General features: G+C 45.5%; 1 protein-coding gene across 1 annotated transcript in view; it reads right to left on the bottom strand.

Annotated features, from left to right (window-relative positions):
- Window positions 1-20,672, bottom strand: part of pi4k2a (phosphatidylinositol 4-kinase type 2 alpha) — a 34,270-nt gene extending 13,598 nt beyond the window's left edge. Inside the window, exons 1-3 of the mRNA XM_078223053.1 lie at window positions 20,273-20,672; window positions 3,269-3,469; window positions 1,920-2,051 (exon numbers count right to left, since the gene is read on the bottom strand). Coding sequence (XP_078079179.1) covers window positions 1,920-2,051; window positions 3,269-3,469; window positions 20,273-20,650 — 711 coding nt within the window. The 5' untranslated portion in view covers window positions 20,651-20,672. The remainder of the gene's footprint in view (window positions 1-1,919; window positions 2,052-3,268; window positions 3,470-20,272) is intronic.
- Window positions 20,673-21,218: the final 546 nt, after the last annotated feature.

Genomic DNA, 21,218 nt, shown 5'->3' with positions numbered 1-21,218 from the left:
ATAGTGTTAGGAGGAAGTGCTTTTTAAAATAAAATCTAATTTTCTGGCTGAATTTAAAAAAGATAATTTGAAATCCCTTTAAAGCAGTGGAAGGGTGTCAGCCAGTTACACAATACACAAGTCTGCATTCCATCAAGTGAGATGAAGAGGAAGATTCTCAAACCTCTTGGTGAGCATGAAAGACACTTATCTTGTGCGACTTTATACTATTCAAAAACTTTCAAAAGTTCCTGCGATGAGATATCAAAATAAAATTACCTGTGCTAAAAAAATAATGAATACAGCAGACAGGTATTGATCAAATTTCTCTGCAATATACAGCCAACAGGATACTTTAAAGACTGTTTACCAAGCCAGAGATCAGAATGCTGCAGTGAAAACAGGCTGAAACAGCTTTGGCCACCACTCCCTCCAAAGTATTGTGGCCGGATTGGCAAAGTAACTGTCACGAGAAGAGAAATTTACTGCAAACCGAGACCTTTTGGAAATAAAAATCCTATCATCTGTGCTACTGTGTGAATGGAAATGTGCAAGACGTTCGAGTGATGGTTGTGATTTACCTAGCTTTTAATTTGGCAAATAATTTCAATAAACCTATTTCTTTAAACTCAGAAAACCGGTCTTTTTTTTTTTACTATCTGAAAGCATAAACAATGGGATTCCTGTAGTCATGGCAAAAGACATCCTCTACATTCACAAAAGCGGCCTGTTATGGTCAGACAGAATGGTAGAATAGGGGAATCATGTTACTCCTCCTCACATGGTCATAGCAATAGATATAGAAAAAGTATAAAAATGCTGTAAAAACTCAACAAGGTTTGGCAGTATTTGTGGAGATATGGATTTCCCAACTGGGGCTCAGTTACATAATGGCAGCTGGAACAGTAGAGCTGTTGCACTGTCCCTCCATTTGGGAATTCTGAATGGATGAATAAATAGATGGATGTGGGTGGTGGTGGGGGGGGGGGGGGGGGGGGGGGGGGAGAAGAGTGAAGAGAAGGGGGTTGGGATGGGAAGGAAAGAGGGTAAGCCAAGTTTTCCACGACCCCTGAAATTTATGTGCATTTACATCATGTGATGACCCTCACAATGAGAGGTCACACGACACCAGGTTATGGTCCAACAGCTTCATTTGAAATCACAAGCTTTCAGAGCACTGCTCCTTCGTCAGGTGAAGTGAAGCGAAGCAACACCCCAAAAGGTTGTGATTTCAAATCAATCTGTTGGGCCATAACCTGGTGCCGTGTGACCTCTCACCTTGTCCACCCCAGTCCAACACCGGCATCGCCACATCACGACTCTCACAATGTGATAGCAGTTCAAAAGTCTCTGGACTCATGAAAAAAATTGGGTAAATTTCTAATTGTATGAAGCATTTAATGAAGTAAACTGTCCCAAGCTGTTTCATAGAAATGTGAAGTCAAATAAGATGATATCTGGAGCGATCGCTGTAACTTGGACAAAGATTTTAAGGAGGGAGAGAGCTGTAGAGGAATGGAAAATTTTAATAAAGGAACTCCAGAGTTTTGGGCCGAGCAAGTTGAAAAGACTTGCGTAGATATTGTATCTTTAATAAAGAAAATGCCCGTAGCACATTTTAAAAATATTGATTGAGGCACAGAGAGGCACGTCTGCATAGATGACCAAAATCCGGAGACGAGCAAGGCCGTTCAGGGATTTGAAAATATGAGATTAAAAATTGAGGCATTGCTGGACCCTGGTGCCAATGTAGATCAGTGAGCAGAGTGCAGATGGAACAATACAAATGTATTAAAGGAGATCTCGTACCATTTCACCTGCCCTCCTCGAAGTCATGCCTAAAGGGGAGATGGGGAAAAATACATTGGAAAAATGCATACCCTCACTCACTGCAGGGAAAAAAAATTCCCCAAAATATAGCATCAAGTAATAGCTGGTACCTTGGGAGGTAGACCTATCCGGTGAAACCGCTGCCCAACTTTTGGCACTTTCTCAAGAGCCAGTTTCTTCCCCCGTGATTTTACTCGATCGATTGCACTGTAGTTAAACGTTTCGCTTGCTAAGTACACCACCTGGAGGGGGAGAATCAGAGTTAAAGATAAAGAGGTGACCTGGACTAGTACAGCTTCAAGCACAGTTCTTATTCTAGCTTCGAGAATGCCCTACGAAGGTGCAAACTCAGTGATCAGGATATGCTGATGCCACTTTGCTGAACATAAAAGTCTCATAACCACCTGTGACAAAGACAGAAACAGGTGCACCGTTGCAGAGTTTGGGAGGTGAGAGGGTTGAAGTACTCAGCAATTGTTATCGTGCAATGCAGCAGCGCCTTATTTGCTTTATTGAGCAAAGATGAAGCTACAAAGTCCCCCACCCTGTGACCTTTGCTCATTACCTGCTCAGTCACCACGCTGACCATGTTGGGACTGCACGTTATTCCAGCAACAGGAAACGCAATCAGAAACCTAAATTCCCAATTAATTATCTCCCAAATTAACTTTACGACAGGTAATTTCCCAACGCATGTGGACAAAGCAGACACCAAGCCAAGAAAGAGCAGAAGCAAAGGTTTTGATGAAGAGACAGCATTTAAGAGTGATCTTGTGGGAAGGAAAGGAAAGGAAAAGGAATTTGAGTCAACTCCAGGGAATGGGACCCACGTGACTGAAGATGTACTTGATGGTGGTGAGGGAAATGGAGGCACACGTGGCCAGAATCGGGGATTGAATGGCTGTACAGGTTTAACACTATTGTCTGGAGTGAGGCCACATAGGATCAAATGAAAACACTCAACTGAAGTGCATGCATCTGCAAACAGTTCCTCCTATCAGAAACATTGAGGCTCTTTTTGGCAACATTAACCGGGTGGATTCCAGCTCATCACATGGGGCTGGTGGGCACATATTGCTAATCACAGCCATTTACCACTATAGAGAGACAGGTCATTTGACAAACACTCATTAATACTCTGCAAAAGGACAACCAATCCCAGCCCCAAGGTTCTCCATAAAGCAGCACCTAGTCTACCTGCTTGATGGTTGAGTAGATGAAAGCCCCATCTAGAATGGTGTACATCTGCAGACAGCAGCAATGCTCATGGTTCCATAACTGATACGTGGGGTGCGAATCATTAGAATTGATTCTCTTAAGCGATCACGTACGGCATCTTATGCAAAATTACGACCAAGAGTACGTGCAGTCAACGATCCCGCAGACACACTGCCACTAGTGTGCTGACACCAGCTTTGGGAAAGAGACAAGAGACAAGGCACAGAGTTCAATGCCCTACCTTAGTCCTTGGGACGATGTTAAGCCCCAGTTTCTGGTCCACCAGGCTGGCCCCAGCCTCCGAGAGATAGCCCTGATTGAGAACGAGACAGTCTCTGCCAAAGCAGCACGGACAACACAGCTTCTGAAGCCACTTGGTCCATTTTGGGTTCAGGTGACCGTAAGGTTCCTCATTTTTTGGTTTAAAAACACCTATAAATTTCTGGGCAGAAGAGGAGAAAGAAATGGTCTTATTAAACCTCATCAATATTTGAACAGCTTTACACAAGCAAAAAGCAAACTTTTAGATCAAAGTGGTCCTGAAGGAGTTGATGTTGATGACTGTATAACCGGGTTAAGTAGTGTTATAATCCCTATAGAGGCCCATAACTTTGAGATATTTAAACTGGCTGAAAGTATCACATGACTAGATTTCAAAGACGACTTGTTCTGTAACTAGAAGCAGCATCACCTGAACACTATTCAGTAGACAACTTATACTCTGCAGGGGAGAAATTCCCCCATTTAACTTTTACCATGACTGAAAATCCCACATCACGGCAACTATTCTCTGTGCCTTAAGTGAACACTTTATTCTCTCAGAAGCAGATCAGTTATTCTCAGCTTTTGCTGGCTTGCTTCATCTTTCCCACCAGGATAACTTCTAATCCCAGAACGGAATCTCGAGGGTTTCACTGGAAATTCCGTCCATCTAGCCCAAGTTAGGCAAATCTTCTAGTCTCCTTTCAAATCCTCACAAACGGAGTCTGTTCAATTTGAGTGTGAGCTCCCACCGCATTCTACATAATGAACAATAGAGCCAGCATTCATCCTGCTTCGGGTGCAGGACTGGATGCCTCAGACTCCTGCACTCTGCCTCTCAGAGGGCTGCAAACTGACTTGTGCTCGAGAGGTTCTGTGGTATCCTCAGAAACCCACAACCCGATACAATAACTTTTGATTGATTCTCCCTCTCAAAACCCATCACCATGGGCTTAATACCCAGGTAGAAATCCTAATTAGCTATTCCGAATACATTCGTACATACACACACGCGCGCACACACTGAAATTAAAGAGTCAGCCCAAAAGTAATCTTATCAGCTTCATATTTGCAACAATAGCATGGTCACTGTCAGATTAAACCTTCTCTACAATGCCCAGTATACTTTGGTCGCATCAGAAAAGAACTCCCCACATGTCCATTCTGAACTCGTCACCCTTCAGGCCTCAAGACTTTAAATTTAGCACTGAGCTTGCTGTGGACCCGGTCCTAAGTGGAGTGGAGGCCTTAACAGTCAAAAGGTGATGTGAGCACAAGGCTTTGATCCCAGTCGGGGCTAGGTGTATGCTGAGGGGGGGGGGTCAAGGCTTCACCTACTGCTCTACCCATTTCTCTTGTAAAAATTAGTTCTACTGTTTTGAAAACAGGCTTGGCAACCTTCGCATTATGGCATCCACTCACACAGAGCAGTGTTCCCATCACTGATGTGCTGATACAGGTCTTGGTTCAGCTACCTGGTGTTAAACCAAATCGACTTACCATTAATTACTTCAAACATGCGAAGATCACAGATATACAGGTGAGGCAGCCCATTACAGATTCATCCAATCAAACAAACTCAGCCATTTTTAAAATGATCCCAATGAGAAAATGATCCCAGTACCTCCTCCAATATCCTATCCAAGCATGGACTATCAATGTCAGTGCAAAGCCTGCCATTTGTCAGATTAAACCGATGTGCATCGTACGGTCACAGTTCAACTAGAAATGGTACAGTGGGGTTTACATACAATGCACCATTAAAGTTCGCCCTCAGTTGCATTCATGCGTAACTAACTCTGATACTTACCTTAAGTTTAAATCAAAGTCAGTGTGGGAACTACCGCTCCCAGCGGGCCTCAGGATCTCTGCACACGTGCAGTTAGTCAGGAACTGGCCCTGTACACATGCGCAGGAAAAAAGGCAAAGTAGTGTAGTGGCATGGAACAGATCAGGTGACCTGGAACTGGAGTGCCATTGGTGAGATGGTGTACCGGGGAGCAGAACACAGGGAGGGGGACAGCGAGGCCCCAGAAAGTCTCAGGCTGGGACGAGGACAGGGATCAGAAACAGATCCCGCTAGGTAGAGAGAAAGGAGCAGAGTGATAGGCTCTGAATTAAAGAGCGAGATCTGTGAGGAGCAGACTTGAAGTGGGTTTAAGCAAAGATCTAAAAGGGCAGCCAAAGGTTGGTGACTGTGCGCAGGCCGCTTGGGTAAAGGCACCCTTTCGGAGCAGTGGCGTTCCGCTTGGCATGGCTGGAATGTGGACTTGGAGATCCAGGGGGAAGGAATCTCGGAAGGCAGGACTGAAACTGTGGAGGTGGTTTGATGCTGAGGCTGCCCAAGTGGGAACGACATTTGGAGAGAATTCCGACGAGAATATTTCAAACAAGATGATTGGAAACCCTTGTGAGAAAGACAGTTTCTGAGAGACTGAATGATCACGGTGAGACAAGCATCTGGGTGGGTTGTTGAGAAATCCATAGGATCTACTTTGGTCCCATCTGTCATTTACTTAGGACTGTGGTTCACATGTACTCTAATATTCAAGGTATGAGGTACAAGACAGATCTGGCAAATTGCTTTATCTTTGTGAATTTGTATGTGTCTGTGAAGACCTAGTTGGGGTGACGAAATTATGGATATTTGAATCATTTTGTGTTTTGAGATCTTTCCAACTTTTGTGTCTGCTGTAATATTATTTTTTCTTATTTAAATGAATATTTTGTGTTAAAGGTTCACCAGAAGATTCCTGTGAACCTTAACCCTGAATATCCTTCACGATTTCCAAAAAAAAACAAAAGGTAGGATCTATCAAGCCAGATTTTACTCTGGAATCAGACTTGTCGAGCTGCGACTATAACAGTAGCAATCTTTGTTCTCCCATTTCAACAAGGGAAGAAAAGGTTTCATTTATATACTGCTTTTCACAATCACCAGATGTTTCTCAAAGCGCTTTGCAGCCAGTGAAGTGTTTTTTGTTGACGTGTAGTCGCTGTTGTAATGTAGGAAATACTTCAGCCAATTTGGACACAGCGATGTAATAATGACCACAATCTGCTTTTTGTCACGTTGACTGAGGTGGATATTCTCAGGATCCCGGAGAGAACACCCTCGCTCCTTTTCATAAAGCGACAGGAGATCTTTTACATCCCCTCGAGGGAGTCTCAATTTAATATTTCATCTCAAAGAGGACAAAGTTTTGCTTGGAGCCATCTTCTTTCACATTCACTCAGGTCCGTTTCATTGCCATATCTCACCATCAGTTCTCTTATCACACGTGTAGCTGCTTTTATTGACAAAGCTGACATACATAAACTGGTTACAAATCCTACTATTTGGTTACAACAAACCTACCACTGAACTAATTTATTACATTGATAATACAATTCAGGACAATCAGATAGCCTTTAATGTCATGTGATATGCTTCTTGTGGAATAGCCTTTAATTCAACACTTCAAACTGTTCTAACCTCCCTTGTTAAAGAGTCTGCCCTAGTTCCAAACTGTGCTGAGGCACAATTCCCGACTGATGTGAACTTCAGAGTGCACTGGATATTCCAGCACGTGGGGTATCACTCTCAGGTGGAAAAGTAAATTGTGAATAGGGAGCAAGGAGGCTACAAAAGAACAGAAAGGATAGATAAGCAGGCAAAAATCTGGCAAGTGGAGTACAATGGGGGAAAATGTGAAATTGTCCATTTTGGCAGGAAGCTAAAAAAAAAAAGCTTATTACCTCGATGGCAAGGGATTGCAGAGCTGAGAGATGCAGAGGGATCTGGGTGTCCTGGTGCATGAATCACAAAAGGCTAGTATACAGGTACAGCAAGTAATTAGGAAAGTGAATGGAATGCTATCATTTATTGAGAGGGAAATTGATTACAACGGTAGAGGGGTTATGCTTCAGTTGTACAGGGCATTGGTGAGACCGCATCTGGAGTATTCTGTACAGTACTGGCCTCCTTAGTTAAGGTTTAAATGCTTTAGAAGCAGTGCAGAGAAGGTTGACTGGACCCAGGAATGGGTGGATTGTCTTTTAGAGATTAGGTTTGTACCCACTAGAGTTTAGAAGAGAAAGAGGCAACTTGATCAAAGCCTTTACGATTTTGATGGGTATTGACAGGGTGGATGTGGAGAGGATGTTTCCACTTGTCAGAGAATTTTGAGCAAGGGGATCAGTGTTTAAAAGTAAGGGGTCGCTGATTTAAGATGGGAGATACATAGAAATACATAGAAACCCGACAGTGCAGAAGGAGGCCATTCGGCCCATCGAGTCTGCACCGACCACAATCCCAACCAGGCCCTACCCCCACATATTTACCCGCTAACTACGCATCTCAGGGACAATTTTTAACCTGGCCAATCAACCTAACCCGCACATCTTTGGACTGATGAGGAGAAACTTTTTCTCAAGAGGGTCACGAGTCTCTGGAACTCTTCCTCAAAAGATAGCAGAATCTTTGAATATTTTTAAGGCAGAGCTAGGTAGATTCTTGACTAGCAAGAGAGTGAAAGATTATCAAGGCAAGAATGTGGGATTGAAGTTAAAAGATCAGTTGTGACCTTATTGAATGGCGAAGCAGGATTGAGGGGCCGAATGGTCTACTCCTGCTTCTAGTTTGTATGTAACCAAATTCGACCCAAAACGGATGCCTGCGCATACATTCCTGAAATCTCTGGTTTACTAACTGACTTTTCTCTTCCTTCACACCTGGGTATTGATGCAATTTCCAGCAATGTAGACACTACAGATCAACACCTTTACTTCCTCAGAACCCAGGCCCCCAGAACATTGGTGATTAATAGTCTAGCGAAAACACCACTAGGCCATTGCCTTCCCTTGCCACAGTCCCAGGCTAGCAACTGTGACCTTTAGGACCTGACTAGCCCAGTGTGTGGTGGTACTACTGAGCCAGTGTCGGAAGTGCCCATCCAAGTACGTTCTGCACCCTTGCAACCTCAGTGCTTCCGAAGTGGTGTTCAACATGGAGTACTGATTCATCAGCTGAGGGGGGGGAGGCGGGGTATATGAGTCAACATTGAGGACACCCAGGACAACTTCCCCCCGAATGTATACCGTTGTACCGCCACCTCTGCCTGGGCCAGGAATGGTGATATCAGGGACAGTATCTGAGAGGTATGATTCTGTCAGTATGACTACATCGGGCTGTTGCATGACTAGTCTGTGAGGCAGCTCTCTCTATTTTGCCACAGTGTTAGTAAGGAGGACTTTGCAGGGTCAACAAGGCTGGATTTGTTGTTGTTTCCAGCGAGTAGGTTAATGCTGGGTGGTCTGTCCACTTTCACTCCTTTGTGTTTTCTTCAATACAGCCAAGCAGCTCTCTCGGCTGTTTCAGAGGGTGCAGAGTAACCACATTGCTGTGGGTCTGGAGTCACAAGTAAGTTTTGGAGTCATGGTGAACAATCACTGAAACAACTATATGATGACATCAACAAGTTCCATCCCACCATCAGACTCACCATGGACTACTCTCCGGAATCGATTGCATTCTTGGACACACGCATCTCCATTAAGGACGGTCACCTCAGCACCTCACTGTACCGCAGGCCCACGGATAATCTCACGATGCTCCACTTCTCCAGCTTCCACCCTAAACATGTTAAAGAAGCCATCCCCTACGGACAAGCCCTCCGTATACACAGGATCTGCTCGGATGAGGAGGATCGCAACAGACACCTCCAGACGCTGAAAGATGCCCTCATAAGAACAGGATATGGCGCTCGACTCATCGATCGACAGTTCCGACGCGCCACAGCGAAAAACCGCACCAATCTCCTCAGAAGACAAATACGGTTCATGGTGGACAGAGTACCCTTCATCGTCTAGTACTTCCCCGGAGCGGAGAAGCTACGGCATCTCCTCCAGAGCCTTCAACGTCATTGATGAAGACGAACATCTCACCAAGGCCATCCCCACACCCCCACTTCTTGCCTTCAAACAACTGCACAACCTCAAACAGACCATTTTCCGCAGCAAACTACCCAGCCTTCAGGAGAACAGTGACCACGACACCACACAACCCTGCCACAGCAACCGCTGCAAGACGTGCCGGATCATCGACACGGATGCCATCATCTCACGTGAGAACACCATCCACCAGGTACACGGTACATACTCTTGCAACTCGGCCAACATGGTCTACCTGATACGCTGCAGGAAAGGATGTCCCGAGGCATGGTACATTGGGGAAACCATGCAGACGCTACGACAACGGATGAATGAACACCGCTCGACAATCACCAGGCAAGACTGTTCTCTTCCTGTCGGGGAGCACTTCAGCGGTCACGGGCATTCGGCCTCTGATATTCGGGTAAGCATTCTCCAAGGCGGCCTTCGCGACACACGACAGCGCAGAGTCGCTGAGCAGAGGCTGATAGCCAGGTTCCGCACATGAGGACGGCCTCAAACGGGATCTTGGGTTCATGTCACACTATCTGTAACTCCCACAACTTGCCTGGACTTGCAAAGTCTCACTGGCTGGCCTGTCTGGAGACAATACACATCTCTTTAACCTGTGCTAATGCTCTCTCCACTCACATTGTCTGTACTTTTAAGACTTGATTAGCTGTAAAGACTCGCATTCCAATCATTATTCATTATTTTGTAAATTGAGTTTGTGTCTTTATATGCCCTGTTTGTGAACAGAACTCCCACTCACCTGACGAAGGAGCAGCGCTCCGAAAGCTAGTGGCGTTTGCTACCAAATAAACCTGTTGGACTTTAACCTGGTGTTGTTAGACTCCTTACTGTGTTTACCCCAGTCCAACGCCGGCATCTCCACATCGTCACAAGTAAGGCCAGACCAGGTCCATAGTCAAACTTATGGCCATAAACTTTACACAAATTAGAGTGATTTCTACTGTACTGGATATCCTCTAGACTGGTTTAGTCCATCATAGTGCAGCATTGAAATAGCCCAATTTGCTCAAGGAATTTCCAATTCAAATTCTTCGGTGGAAATAAACTGTTCAATGAAAAAACAGTGACTACACTTCAAAGGAAATGTACTGCACAGTGCTTTCGGACAACCTGATTGTAAAACCATCTCAATGCTTTTATTGTCATTACACAGAAATGGCCCCATGTATAATACAAACCACTGCACATTAAGGGCAAGCCTCCGACAGCACAAAGAGCCTTCTCCAGCCCTCGGTAAAACATTCTGGCAAGTAACTCCGCAACTTCAAACCAAATTGGTCTTCTGTTATCAAAACAAGTGGAGAAGGGCCAGGAGTCCCACAGCAGCAAACACCATGACTAAGCAAGTTAAACAGGGTGACACATTAAGTCAATAAATCTGACATGTTTTCACTGTAAACCTGCAGATGTTCAGAGACAAAGATTGCACATGTCAGCAGTGAGACAAAGTCAGGGAATTCCACAGGAGAAAAGGCCAAAATATTCAGTTCCTTCTTGAAAGTTACTATGAAGCTGTTTCCACAGCCCTTTCAGGCAGTGCAGGGAAGAAATGAGTGGCATGAAGAGGAATGGGGGGAGGCAGTGCTGGGGAGAAGGTGATTGGGGGGGGGGGGGAAGAAGGTGGTTGGGGGGGGGGGGGGGGAGAGAAGAGGAGGAGATGGGGATAGCAGAAGAGGGGAAAGAGTTTAAAGCGAGAATTCCACAGCATGGGACCTGGCTTCCTGGACATCAATTCTTAGGCTATGAGAGGGGAGAGAGGCAGAGTCAGAATTCTGACATGGGATAAAGGAAATTGGGTGAGAGAGATAGGGAGCCGCAACACCACAAGAGATTTAAACACAGCGGAAAGAATTTTCAATTTCAAGTGTTGGTTGACCAGGAGGCCAGTGTAGACCAGTAAGGTCAGGGATGAGAGAAGTGCAGGATTTGATGTGTAATCAGGTTAAGTGGGGAGTATCTCAGCTCAACAATGAACCTAACTTGTGCCTCTGTCGACCAGTGCCCACCAGACTGTGCCGACCCGCCCACCACACTACACACATCAGCTGATGCATCAGATGAACATTTGAATTCCTTTCTTACAAATTTAATAATTCCTTTATTACAAATTTAATTCCCATGGGATTTTTATTTTGGGAACTGGAAAAATTAATTAGGGACACGAGATCATTCTGATAAGATACTGACTCCATAGTATCACATGCCTTCTTACTCCAGAGACAAATCTCAATAGAATTAAAATAATGTATCTCACAGCCCTCCTCTCGTGCTTTATTGCACATCTCCGTTATCTTACATCCGCCCAACTTTACAGCTTGTTTTTAAATTTGCTTCTCCAGTTCCCTGTTTAGAGACAGCCTCTGAACAGTTCAAGACTATTTCATAGACAGAGCCCATCAGGAAGCACTGATCTAGAGAAAACAAATGACATTTACAGAGGGCAAGACCTGGGGTTTATCACCACTGACCATCTTCCACAGAGACATTTCACCTTGCAGCCTCCGAGTTGCTTAGACGCAGGCTATGAGATACTGCTGGGCTACAATGGGGTTTAGGATTCCCAGTAAGAAGTCTCACAACACCAGGTTAAAGTCCAACAGGTTTATTTGGTAGCAGAATCCACTAGCTTTCGGAAGGAGCAGCGTTCCAAAAGCTAGTGGGGGGGCAGGAAATTTTAGGAACATAATTCCGGAGCTCAGAGTCCCAGCAGTTGAAGGCATGTCCACACGTGGAGTGATCAAATGGTGGTGGGGGGGGGGGGGGGGCGCAGGAGAGCAGATGTCCCGGAGGGGCGCAGGTAACCTGGAAGATAGAGGGGGGGGGGGGGGGGGGGGGAAGGACATAGATGGATTTGAAAACATAGATAAGAATTTTAAAATCCAACTGTTGATTAACTAATGTAGGGCAGTGAGCCCGGGGGTGATGAGTGACAGGGTTTGGTATGAATTAAGACACAGGGTAGCAGAGTTTTGGATGCGAGAATCCAGCTCCAAGAATATTGGTATCGTCAAGTCCTGAGATCAAAAAGATAGGATGAGTTTCAGCAGCACAGACTGGAGGATACGCCAAAACCAAACAATTTTATTTCAACAACCTATTATGCGGATTGATAGTCACACACTGCTTCAGAACTTCCTCTAGCAAGAGTTGATATGCCTGGCTCATTTCCAGTTATGAAAACGTCACACCTCTCAAGAGTGGAAAACAAATCTTCCACCTTGGTAACGGATAAACATCTAACTTGGAAACCTGGCTAATGGTGAGCTTGTAACCACCACATGTACACTGGGCCATCATTTTTAAAGGACAGAAGTGATCGGAGCTGTCCAATGAGAAAACGGAACGGGCTGAATGAATCCAAGCCTTTGCAGCCATTCCAACTCCTCCATGGCCGAGGGCACTGTCCTGGGTTTGAAAAAGCAAGGAGTAGCCTGTGCACCTACGTACAACTTCACAGTAACACCACGCAATGTACCCAGTTCATCCTTGCACACATCTGGATACTTCATAACAACATCCTCGGTCTCAACCTCCTGTTTGATCTTGCCCCAGTTCAATGAAATTTTGCTGAGCCAGTCACGCCCCAACAAACTCGGTCCTTTCCCTTTCACCACAAGGAGGCGTGCTTCTTGACTACTGCACGCAATATGGACTTTAGGGCAAAGAGGAACCTCGGATCAAGTTTACCCCCAGTAGGCGAGTGAAAGCAAAGGGAGTGACAAAGACAGTTCATCAGATGACTTGCACTAGTTGCTGGAGGCAAGAGTGGAGGATATAGGGGAAAGGGGTTTAAAAAGTGGCTTGTAACAGAGAGGCAGCGGAGGATTATATTTGCATTTCAGGATGCTCCTGGAATAGAGTAAGGGATAAGTGAGAGCAAACTCCAATAGTGCTTTACATGCTCCAGCCAAGCGTGACAATGAATTTTAAGTCTCCATCAACCCAGGTGATGAGGGAACAACAAGTCTACAATGAGGGGGGTCTCAAAGAGGTCACACTCCTGGTAGGAGCAAAATAAAACCGGAAAGAATTATTCGCAGGGGAAAATCTACGTCAGAGCCATGAAGTGTACAGAAAAACATTCACTTAGCAGGCAACGTAGTTAGATAATTCCATAGTCCACTCTCATCTCCGTAACCTTCAATCCAAATATTCATTGGCTACAATACTACGTTATTTAGAATAGGACCTGGCTTAGTTGTGGGAGTCGATTCAATAGTAATTTTCAGAATTTGAAAAGGAAAGTTTTGCAGGGCTGAAAGAATGGAATGAGTAATCGGATAGTTTTTATTGCAACGCGCCACTCGTCTCACCTGACACACAGTCACCCAGCAGGAACTTGCTGATTGTTTCCTTCCCCACACCAACCCCAGGGATCACTCCACTGAGAAATAGCTGCCTCAGTCCATGCCAGTTATTAATGCTGGGACATTTTTGGATTTGTCCTCCACCTTTTATACAAGTCAGCAATACGATTGCTTCATGGTCAATAGTGTCCAACTTGATCAATAAACCTATTTCAATCACAAATCTTTCAATGCGAGCACTGTGAATTGTCCAGACAGAGCCAACATCAACTGCATAAGGATCAATCAGATACAACACACAAACATGGAACACACTAAACCAGCCACTAAGACTGCAATCTCAACTAGCTGTCGACCCTGACTATAAACTGCTTGTGCCGCCCTCTTTTTATATTCATCTCGGGGATGTGGGCTTTGCTGGTTAGGTCAGCATTTATTGCCAATCCCTAATTACCCTAGCAAAAGTGATGGTGAGCTGCCTTCTTGAACCACTGCAGTCCCTGTGGTGTAGGTACACCCACACTGCTGTTTGGGAGGGAGTTCCAGGATTTTGACCCATTAATATATTTCCAGGTCAGAATGGCGAGTGACTTGGAGGTGGTGGCTTTCCCATGAGTCTGCTGCCCTTGCCCTTCTAGATGTTAATGATTGTGGGTTTGGAAGTTGATGTCTAAGGAGCCTTGGGGTGTTTCTGCGATGCATCTTGTAGATGGTACACATGGCAGCCACTGTTTGTCGCTGGTGGAGGAATTGAATGTCTATGGATTGAGTAGCAATCAAGTGGGGCTGCTTTGTCCTGGGTGGTGTCGAACATCTTGAGTGTTATTGGAGCTGCACTCGTCCAGGCAAGTGGAGAGTATTCCATCACACACACTTAAGCCCATTAAATTTCTGCTGGAATTAGCTGCATTCTGGAGCTCTTTAATCTAATCCTATCTCCTTGCTCATCTCCATATCCTTTCATATTTTTCTTCTGCTTGCTTTCATAGCAGTTACCACCTATAGAACTCAAAATAACAAATAGAATAGTCCAATACCATATCTCATCTGCACAATGACTAAACTCTAATGACTGTTAGACTTTGAAGCCTGATTTTAAAAAGACCCTAAGCTAATGATCAAGGCATTATTTTACTCTTTTGCCATTTTTATGTATTTTCATACTTTATTTGAAATGATTGATTTAAAAATAACCTCAACTCAGCCCTCGGCCGTGACACAAGTTAATTTGAACCTTCTAATCATTATTAAAAGAACCTTCCTTGCTTTCCAAATTCTCCAAGTGTAGACAGCAACTTCAATGTCAACTTGTGGCAACCATAGCCTCCACTCAAGACATTTTGCAGAAAGATATTTCTGTAACCGCCTTCTGGGTATGCCTGAAACCTATTTGAAGGGAGCAGGTGAGAAGGTGCAATGATTCAGTGCTGTATTCGCTGATTTTGCTGCCATTATGTGAAGGAGGAAGGTAAAGACAATGAGGTAATGTTCACCATATCAATCACTGTCCTATTAACCCTGTTTAAATGGCAGCTATGATTAATCTCCACCACAATACACAATGCTTATTGGTCGACATATTGGAAAAAAGTCAGCATCAATGTAAAATGTAATTCAAGGAAACTGCAAAAATTGGAATGACGGATCAACATTGTACAGCCATAAGTTATATAACACAGCTCATAACTGTGACTGAGTTAATCCATCCCAAAGTCTAAAATAGAAACTGCATCACTTTCATTTAATAAGACATGAGACACTCATTAAAAAACACTTATCTGTGGCAATCTTAGATTCTTCCCATCCTCAATAATTGCTGTGTGCTACATATCAGATTGGCTAATCCAATCAGCCCTGCAACTGGTCCAGATAACTGGGGTTAGAGGAGTGAAAGAGAGCAGATTGCTACAACGGCCCTGCTTGCACGACCATGAGGCAGGTACAGGGATTAGAACATAGAACATTACAGGCCCTTCGGCCCTCGATGTTGCGCCGACCAGTGGAACCAATCTAAAGCCCCTCTAATCTACACTATTCCAATATCATCCATATGTTTATCCAATAACCATTTGAATGCTCTTAATGTTGACGAGTCCACTACTGCTGCAGGCAGGGCATTCCACGCCCTTACTACTCTCTGAGTAAAGAACCTACCTCTAACATCTGTCCTATATCTCTCACCCCTCAATTTAAAGCTATGTCCCCTCGTGCTAGCCATCACCATTGGATGTGGTACCCTCAACTGTCAAAGGCACTCAGCTAGCACAAGAAGAATTGAGTTTCTGTAGAAAGCAGTCCCCTCCCTCAGATCAGAAAGCTGACCAAAAGCCATGGCACTGCACTTTAACAAGAGCGCCAACTGTACTTCAGGTTGTCCAATCTCCCCCAGTGTGTATAAACACTGCAAGTCCTAATAAGCAATGATAATAGAAAGATGAGTAACAAAAGTGATAGCAGGACTGTAACCTCATCTAAGAGCTGCTGAAATCAAAGTACAGGAGCAAAATGTTTAAACAGTTTGTCAGCAAAATGTTTTGTGGGAACCTGCTATGTGCACATTGCCGTGTCTCCTACATTATAACAGTGATTACACTTTAAAGGAACCTTTTTGATGGTGAAGCACTTGGAAATGTCTTGCGGTTTTAAAGGATGTTATTGAAATGCAGGTTGTTCTTCCTTCAGCTCAACTCCTAACCAAAGCTTTATTTAAAGGGCGCATGTGCACACATGTCTGAGTTTGCTGAGTTTCCAGCAGGAAGCCCCAACTCAAGCATTGTCATCTGTAATCCTCCCCCCTCCACTGAAGCCTGGCTGACAACCCAGGAATAAACCTGGAATCTCTATCTTTGGGCCTCAGCGCTCAATGCGCCATCAATGGAGCACCCACTGCTCTGGGAAGACACTATAGGGGGATGTGGTGGTGGTGTAGTGGTATTGTCATGGAACAAGTAATCCAGAGTAATGCTGGATTCCAATCCCAACATGGCAGATGACAAAATTTGAATTCAAGAAAAATCTGGAATTAAAAGTCTAATGATGACCATGAATTCATTGTCGATTGTGGTAAAAACCAATCTGGTTCACCAAAGTCTCTTAGGGTAGGAAACCTGCCGTCCTTACCCGGTCTGGCCTAGATGTGACTCCAGACCCAAAGCAATATGGTCGACTCTTAAATGCCCTAGCAAGCCACTCAGTTCAAGGGCAATTAGGGAGGGACAAAGTGCTGGTCCAGCCAGCGATGCCCACATCCCATGGATAAGAAGAAAATCTCAGTGCGATTCAGACAAAAGAGTTAAATCACAGCTCACTTCATCAGAGTCAAGCTTAGATACTATTTTAACCAGTATTTTTGCCCGTTTTAACCATCAGCAATTGAGGTTCTGGGTTGAGTAACCATAAATGGGGAAGCTTGCAATGGTTGCTGCATCAATTCAGTTTTGGTTTCAACAGGAACATAAAGGGTACCATTAACCACTCGAGCCCATTCTACCAATAAACTCATGGTTGATCTGCAACTCAACGCTGTTTAGCCACCTTTCATTGCATCCTTCGATAACATTAATAAAAATCTTACAACTGAATTCAGCCCCCACTCCACATCGAGAGTATTCCATTACCCTTTGCCTGAAGAGGTACGTCCTGAGTTTACCCAAGAACCTAGCTTTCATTTTACGAAACAACCCCATACTCTGTATTCACCCACATGCAAGTATGCCAAAAGCACAGATAGAAAGAAATGATCATTTTAAACACCTCGATCAAATCAGTAAGGAATACAAACCAAATGTTTTCATAGAATCATAGAAACCCTACAGTGCAGAAGGAGGCCATTTGGCCCATCGAGTCTGCACCGACCACAATCCCACCCAGGCCCTACCCCCACATATTTTTACCCGCTAATCCCTCTAACCTATGCATCTCAGGGGCAATATTTAACCTGGCCAATCCACCTAACCCGCACATCTTTGGACTATGGGAGGAAACCGGAGCACCCGGAGGAAACCCACGCAGACACGAGGAGAATGTGCAAACTCCACACAGACAGTGACCCGAGCCAGGAATCGAACCCGGGTCCCTTGAGCTGTGAAGCAGCAGTGCTAACCACTGTGCAACGTGCCGCCTTCAAGTTAACCCTGTAAGTCCCAGAATAATTCTTGTGAATCTGGACTTTACTCTACCATGGCCTCTTTTAAGGTCAAACCAAATAAACAAACTCAAATTAAATCAGGACAAAGTAAAAGGGGCAGCTCCCCAAAAGGAGGGGGAACAGCCCGAACAAAAATCAAAGTACAAAGGAAATTTAAGAACATTAAATCATAATGTGATTATTAGGGTCGATAACGCACCCCAACCCCTGCGGTGCCCAACGGGCACGGAAGGCATCAACCGCGCCCATGGACACCGCATGCTCTCTCTCCAGGGACACCTGGCCGCGAACGCAGCCGCGGTAGAGGGACAGACAGTCAGGATGGACGGCCCCGTCGATCGCCCGCTGCCTGGACCGGTAAATGGCGCGTTTTGCCAGGCCCAGGTTCACGAGGAGGTCGCCATCCCGATCCACCCCTCTCCGCACCAGGTGTCCGTAGATCAGGAGCGTGGGACTGAAGTGCAAACAAAACATCAATAAAAGGTTTTTGAGGAAAACATAAAGGGAGTGCAGCCTAAGACACACAACATAGACATGGTCCTTCCTCAGGTGTGGGGCTGATGGTTACACAAGACAGGGTCAGCCTAAAGCTCTGAACAACTGAAGCATGATTTCATGTCCTTTACATTCCAGTACATAAAAGCCAACTCTCATTTAATCTTTTTAATTATTTTGTATACGTGCACTAACTTTTAGTGAGGTCCATGGATAATCCAAACTGTTCATTCCTCCACAGCTTCTAGTCAAGTTATTCTATTTTTTTTCCCTTGAGTCTAGTCATGGCCTTGCACTTTCCCCACAATGCCAGTTTTGTCCAGTCTGTCCATGTCCTTTTCTCAATTTCTGACACCAGGCCTTTAACAAGACTGCACCTCTTAATTTATTTGTGTTCCTCTATTGCTTGTTATAGTACGCCCAGTGACTATGGCCATAGTCGCTTAACCACACATGCAAAGCTTTTGCCTTTGTCAGGAAATGTACAGGTTTTGCATCAAACCAAATAACTTGAATACTCCCCATTGTTTTTCTGTGGATTATATCAGTGACAACATTGTAAGGGTACTACACTTTGAGCTATCTTGAGGCTGTAGAAAGGATCTATATACAAATGCAACTTTGTCCATTTGTTCACCCAAATGCTGAATCCAGTTTACTGCAGGCAATTTATTCTAATCCCTTTGATATTTAAATTAAAATCTTGGTTTGTGACTATCTTCTCCCTAAGGGCAGGTTGCCTAAACTTAGTTTGTATTTCCTTAAATTGATCAGATTGAGGTGTTTAAAACATCAGCTTCTCTCTTTTGAAACATTATTTCCTCTAGGGGAATTCAGAATCAACATTGAAAACCATTAAAACCTTTTACAGTTTATTCCTCATTAACAGTCTGATCATGGTTGCAATCCTGGTCTCTGACATGCCTTTATATCTTTAGACATCCAGCCATACTATCATTAATGCCAAGGAGTCGGAGACAGTTCCACCCTTTACCCAGGATTTCCATTGCCTGTTCACTCTCTCTGAAATCTTTTCTGGCTGCTATCACTGTAATTCTGTCCTTAAATCAATAAGCTTGATTCTTTTTAATTCACGTATTTCCAATGCTTTATGCAGCTGTGAACCTGCCTCCTCTTTGGACAACACACACACAGAGTGCAAAATTCACGGAATGTGTTATTCGGCTGCAGATGATACACCCCAAACTCAATTACATTCATCATAAATGAACAAAGATTAGACAGGCTCAGGCCAAATATTAAGCACACTTACACTCCCCCCAGGGCTTTGCGCTATACATAGATATGCAACTAACAATCCTGCCCAGAAACTTGTGTCTTGAACCACCTGGGCTGTCTACATCAGCATCCTTCCTCACTGCTTTCCCCACCAATTTGCAGCCCATGGAATCATACAATACAGGGCAGGCACTTGCCAATTGGGGAAAATTAACAAAACAAAGGAAAAATATTGACAATGCACAGCTCCGGGCAGTTTGATCACTGTATTGACATAGATTAGCTCTGCTCCATCCAGTGGAGCTCAGGCACAGTCAACCTGTGTATATCTTGCTCCCACTTCATGCTTTCCCGAAACCCACTGCTCCAATTTTGTGCAGGAATACTGCAAGTTCTTCAACCCCAACAAAGCACATTCCCCATTAATCTTAAACCCAGGTGTTAATGTTTGTCACTGACGATAGATTCCCTTTGGTTTCACACACTCTGGGGTTCGGTATCTCATGTCTGTCCCAGCACGGCTCCTCTCCTTGCTCTCTGCTGCTTTCACTCAGTCCCCCCATCTCTCTTCACAAGACAACCTCCTGAAACCTCAGTCCTTATTAATTCGCTGCTGCTCATCCCAAATGTTATCTGCCCCATTCCATCAACGCCAGGAGATCTCCTGTTAACACAGCACCGTCTCACCCCCTCTGACCCTCACTCCCCCAGGTCACTGCCCCCAGATTAACCCCTCCTGACTGGTTACTCCTCTCCCGTTTATCCATTCCCTTCCTGACAGTAACCACGCCCCCCCCCCCCCGAACTCTCTCACCCCAGGTTGCTTCCCCCCCCCCGCCCCCCCGGGACTCACCCCCGCCGGCTCCGGGATGAAGTAGCTGCCACTCGAGCCCTGGCTGATTCTCTGCGGGTGGATGCCCAGCTCCTGGGCCTGCTCGGCCCGCCGCATCACCTCGGCGAACTCGGGCTCCTCGGGGAAGTCATTGAGGGATCGCGGGCCCAGGAGCGGCTGCCGCTCTCGGCCGGAGCCGGGGGATCCGGGGGGAGAGGCCGAGGCGGAGGCCGGGCCCAGCACCCTGACGCCGGCTCCCGGAGCCGGGCCGGCCGGGCAGCGAGCCCCAAAGCCCGAGCATGAAGCGGAGGCCGCGACCGGGGGCAGCGCGGCGGCTGTGGAGAAGTAGGTGTCGGGAGGCGGCTGGAGCGGCGAGCGGAGCGGGCTGGTCTCGTCCATGACCGGGAGCGGCTCCTGGCGACGGCCCTGCTGACAGGAAGCTGCGCGCGCAGGCTGCTCAGCTGACCAAGAGCGTCCGGTATGTCTACTTCCGGTTACACTGAACTTCCGGTCCTAGCTACTTCCGGGTTCGCTGCACTTCCGACTCCTAGCTACTTCCGGTTACACGGAACTTCCGCCATGATCAACATCCCACAGTACTCACTTCCGGTTTCCTGTGACAATCAGAGAATGGAGGAAACAGGCTCCCAGGGCTGAATGGCCTCCTGCTGCACCTGAGCCCCGTGTGTTCATTCAGCTTGGGTGGTACAGTGGTTAGCACTGCTTCCTCACAGTAAGAAGTCTCACAACACCAGGTTAAAGTCCAACAGGTTTATTTGGTAGCAAATACCATAAGCTTTCGGAGCGCTGCCCCTTCGTCAGATGGAGTGGAAATGTGCTCTCAAACAGTGCACAGAGACACAAAATCAAGTTACAGAATACTAATTAGAATGCGAATCTCTACAGCCAACCAGGTCTTAAAGGTACAGACAATGTGGGTGGAGGGAACATTAAACACAGGTTAAAG

The sequence above is a fragment of the Mustelus asterias genome, chromosome 11 (genome assembly GCF_964213995.1).
Source record: "Mustelus asterias chromosome 11, sMusAst1.hap1.1, whole genome shotgun sequence".
In the NCBI taxonomy this organism is placed as follows: Eukaryota; Metazoa; Chordata; class Chondrichthyes; order Carcharhiniformes; family Triakidae; genus Mustelus; species Mustelus asterias.
This window is presented reverse-complemented; position numbering and strand designations above follow the sequence as displayed.